We start from the raw sequence: 12,726 nt of genomic DNA, 5'->3' as shown, positions 1-12,726 counted from the left end.
AGAGGAGGTGGGTAGGGAGGAAAAAAGGAAGAATTAATTCAGATGACAGAGTTTGATGTTTTAGAAGCAACAGTAACAAAGTATGCAGGGCTGCTGTTCAGGCGATTTAAATCCACCTGCTTTGGATGTAAACTGCATCTAGAACCCTTCTGTAGAGAACAGAAGAATGAGGTTCGGATGCACTGGTGATCACAGAATCATAGAATATTGGGTCTGGGAGGTCAGCATTTTCGAGAGAAGGAAATGGGGCCAAGAATGTTACGTGATCATGCCAAGGTCACACAGTCACAATGACGGCCGGCCCCAGGCTTTGACTGTCAATGTCCCTTTGTTTTATCAGAAGGCCCCACAAGGAGAGCAGCCACTGAGGTCTCCCATTGGTACTAGCTCCATCCACTCCAATCAGTGCTCCCTTTTCCTTCCAACACATCTTTGACTTCTCTCTATATATGCTTAGACTAGTTAAAATATTTGGGTGAGTTTTTATTTATTAATTCCTCTCCCTTTCAGCAGGAAGTTAGGTGGTCAGCTTCATTCACTGTTTTGATGAGTTCTACTTTCCAGGACACTTGCTTTACTCCCAACAGAACAACACTGTGTTTGGACTCTAACACTGGAGAAAGAGCAAATCCATGATTTTGAAAACTATAAAAATACAATGAACTTTTATTAAGGAGATGAGGTATTTTAGTGGCAATTCTACAAGTGGATCATCCATTTTCCCCCCCCAAACATTGGAATTATGTTGCTCTTGCATGACACAGAAGATATTCTAGGACCTGATGGGTCTGATGTGTGATAACATGGCCACAAACAGAACTGTCATCCATCCACTGATGCAATAGCATTCACCCATTCATTTTAAAAAACTATATGGGCCGGCGCCGTGGCTCAACAGGCTAATCCTCCGCCTTGCGGCGCCGGCACACCGGGTTCTAGTCCCGGTCGGGGCACCGATCCTGTCCCGGTTGCCCCTCTTCCAGGCCAGCTCTCTGCTGTGGCTAGGGAGTGCAGTGGAGGATGGCCCAAGTCCTTGGGTCCTGCACCCCATGGGAGACCAGGAGAAGCACCTGGCTCCTGCCATCGGAACAGCGCGGTGCGCCGGCCGCAGCGCGCTACCGCGGCGGCCATTGGAGGGTGAACCAACGGCAAAAGCAAGACCTTTCTCTCTGTCTCTCTCTCTCTCACTGTCCACTCTGCCTGTCAAAAAAAAAAAAAAAAAAAAGAAAAAAAGAAAAAAAAAAACTATATGTAGGTGTGAGCTTCTATGTGCTAGGAACACCATGGGCAGGTAGAATCCAGACTTTTTTTTTTCTCTGCAAGAGTATTAAGCAAATAGGATATCAGAACTCCATGATAAGTATCAGTACAGAGGAAGTACTGGATGCTAAGTGAACACTGAAGGGGCATTGGATCTGGAACAAACTTCACCCGTCCTTCCACTTAGCACACAACATGCATCAAATGTCTACGCTGAAAAGAGGGGAAGAGTGTTCTCGGCACAGGGAAGGGCATGGTGGGCACCAGGATGAACTGAGGTGGCAGGGCCAAGGCAAAGGAGAGGCCTACCTGTCCAGGGCACCACTGGTGGGCATGCTGCGTGCAAAGCCACGGACCCCGGTCTGCTGGAAGTATGGAATGCTGAAGATGTTGGCAGCAATGACAGCCACGGAGTCTGAAGGGTTCACAAAGAACCCATGCTTGCCCAGAATCATGTTCCGATCCTTTGGGAGAAGAGAGATGCAAAGGGAGACTTTTAAACCAAACTAGGGAAGAAATCAAACTACCTGCCAGGGAGGGTTTATAAAATTTAAACTTGACACACTTACGCCTAGAGTACTGGGCTTTGAATGCTGGGCTTTATTTTTCACAGATTTGTGCAGTACCATTGGGTCAAAGGCACCTCCATACCAAAGTGTTAAAACTGTTTTCAATTAAAGTGCAAGCACAAACTCCTTTTGAGTCAAATACTGTGTTCTCCCTCCAGAGGCCAGCTAGCTTTAACCTCCGAGACCTTTTCCACACTCTGGAACCAATCACTTCTCTCCCAGAGGGGAGCAGTGAAGGCAACGAGAGAGGAAACGTTGGCTGTTTACACAGTTTGGTGGGTCTACCAGGCCTCCTTTGAGGAACAAAGGCAGATTTCTTCAAGGAAAGGCTTCTAAATCATGACCCCTCCATTTGGTACTGGGACCCAACAAAATATGCTGCTACCTTCACTGACTCCCTGGGCTGGCACACAGCTTCCACTCAGGTAACTGGGAGAATATAAGGAAAAAACTCCCAGCATGCACTGCATCACACAGATGCAAAACAAGGTCTGCTTGGAACCCCTTTAACTTCCCAAAACTTTGATAAGGAAAACACTGTTTTTCAGAAAATCGCGGCTTCTCACTGATGGTAAAGAGCATATCAATAACAAAAACATATCTTCACCTGAGCAAGGGTACACAGTGCCTGCTATCTGTTATATACCAGGGGCACAAACCTGACTAAGCCACCTCTCTTCTTGTCTGTTACACAGTCACCAGTTTAAATAAGCTTAAAAAGAAACAACAACCTTAATTATAGAGAAGGAGTAAAATGTTGATGCATATGGGCTCCATATAGGCTATAAAATTATAGTTTCATCACTCAGCTAATGAGAATGAATGAAAGGATATATTCTTTTTCTTTTTTTAAGATTTATTTGTTTTTTTGAAAGGCAGAGATAGAGAGAGTGAGGGAAAGAGAGAGAAAAAAAGAGAAAGGGAGAGAGAGATGGTTCATTTGCTGGTTTACTCCCCAAATGGCCGCATTGGCCAGAGCTAGGCCAATCCAAAGCCAGGAGTCAGGAGCTTCATCTGGGTCTCCCACGTGGGTACTGCAGAACCAAGTACTAGGGCCATCTTCCACTGCTTCCCCAGGAGCATTAGCAGGGAGCCTGATTGGAAGCGGGATAGCCGGGACTAGAACAGGTGCCCATATGGGATGCCAGCATTACAGGCAGCAGCTTAACCCACTATACCACAATGCTGGCCTCCCTAGAATGGAATATTTTAAGACTAAAAGCTTTTCCATGGATTAAATGAGTAGCCATTTACTGGTGGAGTAAATGGTGGAGATCAGAAACCTACCTCGGGACAGGTATCCAAGACTCAATAAGCTCATGGAGAACCAGTCATTACATCCTACCTGGAACCTAATCACCTGGCCACTCCTAGCAAATGTGAATGAAACGAACACGTTCCATTTCAATGCCTCTCACTGTTTCTGCTCAATGGAGTCTTCTAGAAATTCCTTCCTGGCCTCAGGGACAATAAGGGACCCTTGGCAGTTGCTCACCAGGCTCCCAGGGCCTGGTGGATACAGCCCGATTTTATTCCTATCTGCACCATCAGGCCTGGCCTGCATCAGAGTTTGCTTAAATGCACTTGTACCCACCCCATCTCCATCAAAGGCAGCCCCGAAGTCATGCTCTCCGGACTTCATCGTCTCCACCAGGTCAGCTGCGTAGGTGAGGTTGGGGTCAGGGTGGTGGCCCCCGAAGTCCTCCAGAGGAACGCAGTTGACGGCGGAGTTCGCAGGGGCACCAAGTTCTTCGCAGAGGATCTTCTTCACGTACGGTCCCACAACTACATAAAGCAGGGAACCAAAGTAGCAGAATCAGAGAACAGAACTTGCTGGGGTAGGGAAGGGTTGAGGGGAGTGACGAGGAGGTGGGTGCATCTGGATAGAAGAGCAGGAGCAACAATGAGAATGTACACATTTAGAGGCTGGCGGAGAGGTAAGCCCTGAGGGTAAAGATTCAGTCTGGACTCTGGAATCAGTGTCTGGGTTCAAATCCCAGCTCTGCCACTCACTGGCTGTGCGACTTGGGGAAAGTTACTTAATCTCTCTGTGCCTCGGTCTCTCCCATCTGCAACGTGAGGGTGGTGACAGTGACTACCTGCCAGGCTTGATGGAGGATTACAGGCGTTTACAGATAGAAAGCACGGAGACCAGCATCTGGCGCACACACACTATAAATTATGTTAGGGCTCCCACCGCCTCCCACGAGCAAAGGGAGGTTCTGAGATGATGATATTTGCCTAAACGCATGCAGCTAGTAGGAGTGGGAGCTGGGATTCAGAGCTCTTCTCTTTCCACTAGATCAAGCTATCTGACAAACTGGTTGAGAAAAGTCCAAACAAAAACCAGGAACAGCAACAAACCACGGGAGAAAATAGTCACATGCATTTAGAGTGACGTTTCGTAAAACTACCAAGAGCTCTTCTCTTCACAAAGGTTTCCAGCCAGGAAGGCCCCCAAATCCATGACAGGCCACAAAGGGCAGGAACCCTACAGGTTATGTGCCTCCTAGGAGGGGCCACGTATGAAGCAGGCAACCGACACATCAGAGTAAGGTCAAGGCAGTCCGCCTATGGGATATAGAAATGGAGGCATCATCGGGACAGCTGAAGATGTGCCAAAAAGAAGTCTATTCCCTGATCAGCTTCTCCTAGCCAGGACCCATGCCCCAGCCTCACGGTTGAGGTGGTCTGCGCTTCCCCTCACTCCCATAATGTGACATTCATTCCCTTTGAAGCCTTTGTGCCTTTGCCACAGCCATTGCCTTGGTGGGGAATGACCCCAGCTAGATTTTCATAAAAGCCATGCCTTCTTCCACACTCCAAAGAGAGTACCTAAAGTCCTAACCCCCATTGCATCAGCCGGTCAGTGGCTAGTTTTGCACCCCCCCCCCCACCTGCCCCAAACATCACAAGCTCTTTGAATACAGTCACCTGCCAGGTCCCTGCCCGTGCCTCAGGCACTCCTGCATCAAGTAGACACTCAACAGAAGCCTGCTGAAGGCTTCAAAGGGGCTGCATGGCTTTCGGATGGAGAAGGAAGTGGACCCATTCTGTGGGACTCCCAGGAGCCAGCTAGGACCCAGGGAGAAGTTCTAGAGGTGGCAGATTTCACTCCAGTGGGAGAAGTCTTGCTACTCAAAACTGGTAGTGTAGCAGGAGTATTACTGAACCTTGTGTGGTTTCCACCCACGGGAGAGTCCCTGTCACAAAAAGAGCCTAGAATTCTCGATTGCTGACAAACACAATAGCCAGCATCAGTGTTCAGGAATCCTCCTGCTGCTACAAGGGAGAAAATCCCGCCTTTCCGGTGCCAGGGATGGCTGCTGTCTCTACTGGCCTGGCCACACAACCCTCCGGGGAAGCAGACGGGGAGCACACATCCTGCCGCTCCTGAGTTTTAGCCTTAGCTAGCGCTTGTTTTCTAAGAGCAGGAGCACGCGGGAGCAGGTGAGGGGGAGCGTGGGGCTCAGGAGCATGTTTGCTACAGCTAGCAAACACCCACCCCCTTGGAAAGATGTGGGGCCACGTAGGAAAACTACAAGGTAGGGGGGACAAGTCCCCAGCCAAGTGGCACGGTACTGCAAGCCCAAGGCTGCCACGCGAGAACACCGACCTTCACACTGCTCACCAGGAGGACGGTCTCTACTGTTTTGTGCTGCATACAATTAGATTATGATCTGTGTGATTATTGTTCTGAGACGAATGCAAAATAGTTCTAAAACCTGTCCAACCCAGAGAGCCTTGAGGCAAGACTTATGAAAGCTTCATGCTACACACAGTAGAGAGTAACTTCTTATCTTAGAGAGAAGGGAACGGAGGAGCAATCATCCCATACCTCCGTGCATGGCATCTATACGGATCTTTAGTCGGTTTGGCCCAGAGAGCAGTTCTTTCAATGCATTGAAATCAAAGATGTTTCTCAGCATCGTAGCATAAGCTTCCACCGAATCCACAATTTCCACTGTGAGAATAAGCGAAATGAAAAGATGGAACAGCATGTAACATATGCAGAAAAATTTTTTACTGCTGTAACCCTGCAAGAGCTATTTTCAAAGGACAAGAATTGAGTAACTCCAGTCCACCAGGGCTGTAAAATGCTACCCTATCCAATACTAACAACTTTCCCGTGAGGTCCATGCTCTCAGTCCTAGTTTACAGATGAGTAAAGTCTAGGCCTCACAGGGTAAGACACTTCTGCACACAGCAGGGCTGGGACACCTGCAGGACGTCTGCTATCTACGCTGCCCCGGTGCTTCCCAATTCATCACTCTGAAGAGGAACACTGGTGTCGTAGATAACAAAATGTAACACCGACTTTTCTTCTTTTCCTTTTCCAAGGTCCACTGTCATCAAGACTTGATGGTAAAAAGCAGGAAAAATATTCTTTTCAATGCATTTCTTTTCATAGGAGTTGTAAAGCAATAAAACAGATATGCAAACTTGGCATTGTTGTTCTTGTTATTGGATTTGCAGGGGTTCTGAACATTTTCTTTAATTAATTAATTTGAAAGACAGAGTAAGAGAGTTAGAGGTCTTAACATCCACTGGTTCACTCCCCAAATGGCCACTATGGCTGGAGCTGAGCCCATCTGAAGCCAGGAGCCAGAAGCTTCTTCCGGGTTTCCCACATGCGTGCAGGGGCCCAAGGACTTGGGCCATTCTCTGCTGCTTTTCCAGGTGCATTAGCAGGGTGCTGGATAGGAAATGGAGCAGCCAGGACTCGAACCAGTGCCCATATGAGATGCTAAAACTACAGGCCAGGGCTTTAACCCACTGCGCCACAGTGCTGTCCCCAAATATTTTCAAAGTATAAGGAGTTTAAGAAACCTTTCTAGTGGGGTTTTCTGACCACCAAGATTGTCTTCAAGATGGACCCAGGCACCTTTGTTGAGATGCAATTGTCAACTCTCTTTGTGCATATTCAAAAAAAAAAAAAATGCACTCCATGAAGTCGCAGCCCAGAGGCAAGAAGTCATGTTAGGGCAAAGTAGAACCGCAAGTCCCACTGCCAACCATCAACATGAACACATTTCTAGACATTTATCCTGTCAGTTATTGTAATCCCTTGGCGTTCCAGAATGAAATGTTAACCACAGCTGCCCATGCAGGGGTTTCAGGGCAGCCCCCACAGGGTCTGACTAATTTTACTAATTTAGGGCAGATTAAAAAAAAAGCAAAGTCCAGGCATGGGAGTCACCCACACTACAGCTGGAATCCTGATTTTAGCACACCCTGACCACGTGAGCTTGAGGAGCCTGGGCCTTAACCTTTCCCTGCCTTTCTTTCCCCATCTGTGAGCAGTGACTCCTGACAGTGCGGCCCTCACAGGTCTATTGAGAGAGTAAAGTGGAATACAGGCTGAGCACCCTGATCTGCAAATCTGAGATCCAAAATGCTCTGAAATCAGAAACTTCGGGGAGCATTTCAGATAGTCAGATAAGGGACACTTGGCCAATCTGATCTATGCAAATATTCTAAAATCTAACTAACTCCAAAATCTGAAACACTTTCAAGTGCTTGGGCACTTGAGATAAGGTATACTGAACCTGCAATGCATATGAAGAGCTTGTACATAATAAGAGCTCCATAAAAGTTAGCTGTGATCCTCTTTCTGTCTCTCCCTCTCTCTCTGTAACTCTGCCTTTCAAATAAATACATAAATCTTTAAAAGGCAGGGAGGGGGCGGCTTTGTGGCATAGCCAGTAAAGCTGCCAAATGTGATGCCAGCATCCCTGCACCCACGTGGCAGACCCAGAAGGACCTCCTGGCTCCTGACTTCAATCAGCTCAGCTCCAAGTATTGTGGCCATTTGGGGAGTGAACCAGTGGATGGAAGACCTTTCTTTCTTTCTCTCTCTCTCTTTCTCTCCCTCTCTGTAACTCTGCCATTCAAATAAATAAATCAATCTTTAAAACAAACAAACAAAAAGTTAGCTGTGACTGTAATCTCCCAGGCCTTCTACTCGAGGCTGTAGGTTGTCCAGGTATGGAAACTGGGGCCTTACCAGGTATGGCAGGGACTTACCAAATGCCAGGAAGCTGACCCCTGCCCAGGTCTCTAGACTTCCAAATCTAACTCCAGACCTGCCAGCTGCTTAACGCACACAAAGCTTAGGGACCACCACCTTCCTGAAGCTGAAGACCCACTTTATTCAAACCCTGAAACAACATTTCTCAAGGTAGATGGAGGAGTAGACAGGAGGAGGAGGAGTGGAGTGAACCTGCCTGTGAAGGGCTTGAACTTGTTTTCCAGGTCAAACTGCTGCTTCCCCAGAACACCAAGGTCTACTTTCAGGTCAGGGCAAATCGCGTATTCTTCAATTGTCTTGCTGATTTGGAAAATTTTATCAGTGATTGCTTCTGGAGCAGGACCTGGAAATCAAACAGCGTGCAGTGCATGATTTTGTGCAGCTCAGTTGAAAATACAAAGAATCCAAAGCTCAACAGTCTCTTCACTGGCACATGAAGCATTTCATCAGGCAAGAGGCAAAGTGCAGGGTTGTTCTAACAGGAAACCCTCTGTTAGTGGTGAATCGTGCATGGTTTTTCATATTTGGATACAGTAGAGTGTGAAGCATTGCACTGTCACCAAAAGGAAGCAAAGGTCCCTCCACCTGTAAAAGATGAGAGCCAGAACCCGAGCCTCCCAAGGCTTCAAGTACTGGTTTATCTGAAAGAACATACAACTGCCCGTCCTAGAAATGACAGCAAACTCACCTCCATTGGAAATATTAAATTTGATTCCAAAATCTCCATTGGGCCCTCCGGGGTTGTGACTGGCTGTCAGAATGATTCCACCAATGGCTTTGATTTTTCTGATGATACAGGACACAGCAGGAGTGGAGAGGATTCCATTCTGCCCAATAACCAAGCGCCCGATCTAGGAGGAGAAACCCAGAACACACCCTTTAACATCCATACATCCAGGGCAACAACTCGCAAATACAGAACAATAGGCAGATGGGCAGAGAAATATTCTATGGGACCAGAAAGGATCTCTTGGATCAGCAGCCACAGCTCGGATGTCTCCCTCACAGGGCGGAAGTAGAATCAGCGTGGTGGAATGAGACCCTTCCCTCAGGTAGTTCCGGGGACTGGGGAATCACAGCATAGTGTGTGCTGTGGGGGTACTGGATGGCTCAAGCAAGAAAACACAGCAAAGGCAAAACAGCGTTTTCTGGCGAAGTTTTAAAAGGGCCTGTTCCTGAACACGTGCTCTCTTGGCTCTTGGTTCTTCTCTCTTGGCTCTGCTCTCCTCTCTCCTCTCCTCTGCTCTCTCTTCTCTCCTTGCTAGCTCCTCTCCTCTCTGTTTCTCTCTTATACTCTCTTTCTCTCTTTTTCCTTCGCCGCCCCTTCACTCTGGTCTGTAGGGTGTTGCCCAATAAACCCTTTCCCTTAAAAACAAACAAACAAACAAACAAACACAGCTTTTTCAGATCTGCCTTGTAGTTTGAATTCACCGAAAGACTGGGAGAAAGCCATCATTTTTTATCCCATTCCATGTTGAAAGGGAGAGAGGATACAGGTTTATCTAGGTACAGGTATTCTCCCCAGAGAGAAAGTTTTTATAAAGTAAATTTTTCAAAAAGGAGAAAGAGCAAACTTTATACCAACAATATGACACAATGCATCTTATAAAATGATCTTTCCCGTCAAGCTTGAGCTGTTCCTATCGTAGGTTTCCTCAAAGCAGGACATACCTACCCGTGCATACTAGGGTGTACCTGGGTGTACATGCATGTACGGTGGGCTGAGATAAGAATGCTGGGAGTTACTACCAAGAAACCACTCAGAACCAGTGACACGAAAGGGCCTGGGGGCGGGGGGGGGGGGGAGGCTTCAGTTGCATTCTTAACTCACCTCTCCATCCCTCCCACAGACAGTATCAGCACAGCTCCTACGTCTTCCTTCGCTAAATCAGCAGTGATTTCTACATTTCAACTTGACCCAAGGTGGAAAAGGAGAAGAGCTGTCTGTTCCTCTGACATATTGGAAACACCTGATTGCTACAAGGACCAGCCCTACGGACTGGGGAGTCTGCTTCTCCTGTGTTTCAGGGATGACTTCAAACTGCTACTGGCCACTCCTTTTTTCCACCCAAGATAAAGAAGGTTGAGGAAATGACTAGGTGATGGCAGATGTGTTTCTTGTGCTGAAGATACCAAGAAGACACTGGGTTTCCCTGGAGAAAGTTTCTCTGAGCTGTTATGATTTGTTGCCCCGCCCCGCAACAGGTTACTGAGAACTTGACCCCTCCACAAGCAGCCACCTCCCAGAAAGCATCTGGTTCATTTCAGTCACCTCTTTGCCCTCATAGGTGTGGTCTCCAAATGCTTTCGTTGTAGTAACCGCCCTAATGTGTTTTTGTCCTGCTTCCCCCAGAAAACAGCACCAGGGCAGGTGCTGTCATTAGGCCCCCTTGCCGATGGGAGGAACCTGCAGATGGTGTGGTGTCAACGCTGAGGATTGCTGCTGAGGGCTTGCCACCACCCCCACCCCACCCCCCGGGGACTTGTGGTCCATTCTCACGTTGCTCCTCCCAGCCATCATTGTGGAGATAGAAAGGTCTAGAGTTGTCACCATCCTACCCACTCCTTCATTCTTGCATCTACCCCACAGCAGTAATGACAGGCATTGTCGGAGAAGCACTGATGGATGTAGCAGATGCTGGGACAGATGGTGTGACAAGGTCACCCAGCCAGTCAGTGGCCTGAGCGGCGGAAGCACTGAAACCTCCTAACTCTATACAATGTTAATGGTGACAGCTCACACCCCCTCTCCCCCCAGTAGTTTCCCGGTGTGGGTGTGATTGAGAGTAAAAGCCCATGGTCAGGCAGTCCCAGAATAGCAATAGTCTGAGCTCAGGGTGACAATTCAATCAGCCAGAGTCACTGGTAAGGTTATCTGGAAAGTCTACTTGCACATCAAGCACAGGAGCTTTTACTAAGATGTTGTACGTGCTTGGTGTGGAAGGAGAGGCTGGTGAATATTTGACTACAGCACCCAGGTCACCCTTAATTCTACCATTCCTATGGTGACATGTGCTGCCAGCCATGGTCCTAGGTCAGGGAGAGAGTCAAAGTCAGAGACACAAGTGGAGAAAAGTGCATGGTAGCTTCTCTCTCCTGAGTCCAAGAAAAGGCTCATTTGGTCAAAGCACTCCTCTTCCAGGGCAGACTCTGGAGAATCAGCCTCAGGACTATCAAAGCTCCATCTGATACAGGGAGATGTTGCTCCAGTATCTTCCTTCCCCCAAAGGTGCCTGAACCATTGTAAGCACTCCTAAGCCCATCTCCCCTGACTCTCCCCTACCCAAACCTCCCTTGCCCTACCCCAGGTGAAACCATCTTATCTACTCAAGCCCACCAGCTTCACTTTTCTCAACCATAACTTGGTGTCGCTCCTTTTACTCAAAAACCTTCCTTGTACCACAGGATGCAGAAATTCCACTGCCAGGGACATATCTAAAGAACTGAAGGCCACACAAAACAGATACTGAAACACTCAGGTTCACAGCAATAGCCAAAAGGTGAGAACAACCCCAGGGTCCATCAATATATGAATAGCTAAACAAAATAATGTTTGTGATACAATTTTATATCATGCAGCCTTTAAAAAGAAGGAAGCCTGTCACACACTACCAATGGATGGACCTTGAGGACATCAGACGAAGTGAAATAGGCCAGTCACAAAAAGACAAATACGAAATGACTCGTCTGTATGGAGTTCCTAAAGCAGCCAGAACCACAGCAACAGAAGGTAGAACGGTGGTTGCCAGGGGCTCAGGGGTAGGGGAAGCAGGGAATTGTTCAACAAACTGTTTCAGCTGGGCAAGGTGTAAAAGCTCTGAAGAGCTGTGGCACAGCAATGTGAACACAGTTAACGGTGCTGGACTATATGTTCAAAAGGCTTAAGTTGGAGGCTGGAGTTATGGCACAGTGGGTTAAGCTGACACCCATGATGCCAGCAGCCCAAATCACAGCACCAACTGGAATCCCAGATGCTCTGCTTCCAATCCAGCTCCCTGCTAATGTGCCTGGAACAGCACATTGGGTCCTACCACTCACATGGGAGATCTGGTTGGAGTTTCAGGTTTCCGGCTTTGGCCTGGATGATCCCTAGCCATTGTGGCCATTTGGGGGAGTAAACCAGTGTTGGAAGATTTCTCTCTCTCTCTCTCTCTCTATATATATATATATATATATATATACACATACACACATACATATACATACACTCTGTCTTTCAAATAAATAAATCTTTTTGTAAAAAATGGCTGATACAGTTCACTTTATGTTGTGTTTGCCACAATTAAAAATATTTTTGAAGTTGGTCACTACTGAAAGATGACATTGCAATCTGTGGTTATGGATGTGACTGAAAGGATGCACAAGACAATGTTCTTTCCAAAACTAAAAACAAAACAAAACCTAAAAAAGTGGAACAGAGTCTTGATACATGTGATATCATGAATGAACCCTGAAAACATTATGCTAAGTGAAACAAGCCAGATACAAAAGGACAGGTATCTTGTGACTCTACTTCTGCGAGGGACCTAGAATAGGCAAACTCATAGAGACTGAAGGCAGAAAAGAGGTTTCCAGGGGCTGGAGGGAGGGGAATAAGGAGTGACTGTCCAGGGGTATGTGGTTTCCGTTTGGGACGATGAAAATGTTCTGGGGACGGTGGTAACAGTTGTACCAACACTGGGAATGTCACTAATGCCACTGAACTGTGTACGGCACATGCTCAATATGACAGCTTCCATGTTGTGTGTATTTTACCTGTCCTGGCTCCACTGTGAGATCCTGGAACAGCCTCAGCTTGGCCCTGGGAGCCCATCATGAACCTGCCTCTCCTACTTGCCTCCTCTCCCACTACTGCCTCCTCATAAC

General features: G+C 47.5%; 1 protein-coding gene across 1 annotated transcript in view; it reads right to left on the bottom strand.

Moving 5' to 3' along the window:
• The window catches only part of PGM1 (phosphoglucomutase 1), a 75,031-nt gene that overhangs the window by 22,830 nt on the left and 39,475 nt on the right, over positions 1 to 12,726 (bottom strand). Inside the window, exons 2-6 of the mRNA XM_062191474.1 lie at positions 8,549 to 8,711; positions 8,057 to 8,203; positions 5,668 to 5,793; positions 3,424 to 3,614; positions 1,570 to 1,724 (exon numbers count right to left, since the gene is read on the bottom strand). Of these exons, the coding sequence (XP_062047458.1) occupies positions 1,570 to 1,724; positions 3,424 to 3,614; positions 5,668 to 5,793; positions 8,057 to 8,203; positions 8,549 to 8,711 (782 nt within the window). The remainder of the gene's footprint in view (positions 1 to 1,569; positions 1,725 to 3,423; positions 3,615 to 5,667; positions 5,794 to 8,056; positions 8,204 to 8,548; positions 8,712 to 12,726) is intronic.

This window comes from Lepus europaeus, chromosome 5, assembly GCF_033115175.1.
Source record: "Lepus europaeus isolate LE1 chromosome 5, mLepTim1.pri, whole genome shotgun sequence".
NCBI classification, from domain to species: domain Eukaryota; kingdom Metazoa; phylum Chordata; class Mammalia; order Lagomorpha; family Leporidae; genus Lepus; species Lepus europaeus.
The sequence above is the reverse complement of the archived record's forward strand: the minus strand, read 5'-3'. Positions and strand labels throughout refer to the sequence as shown.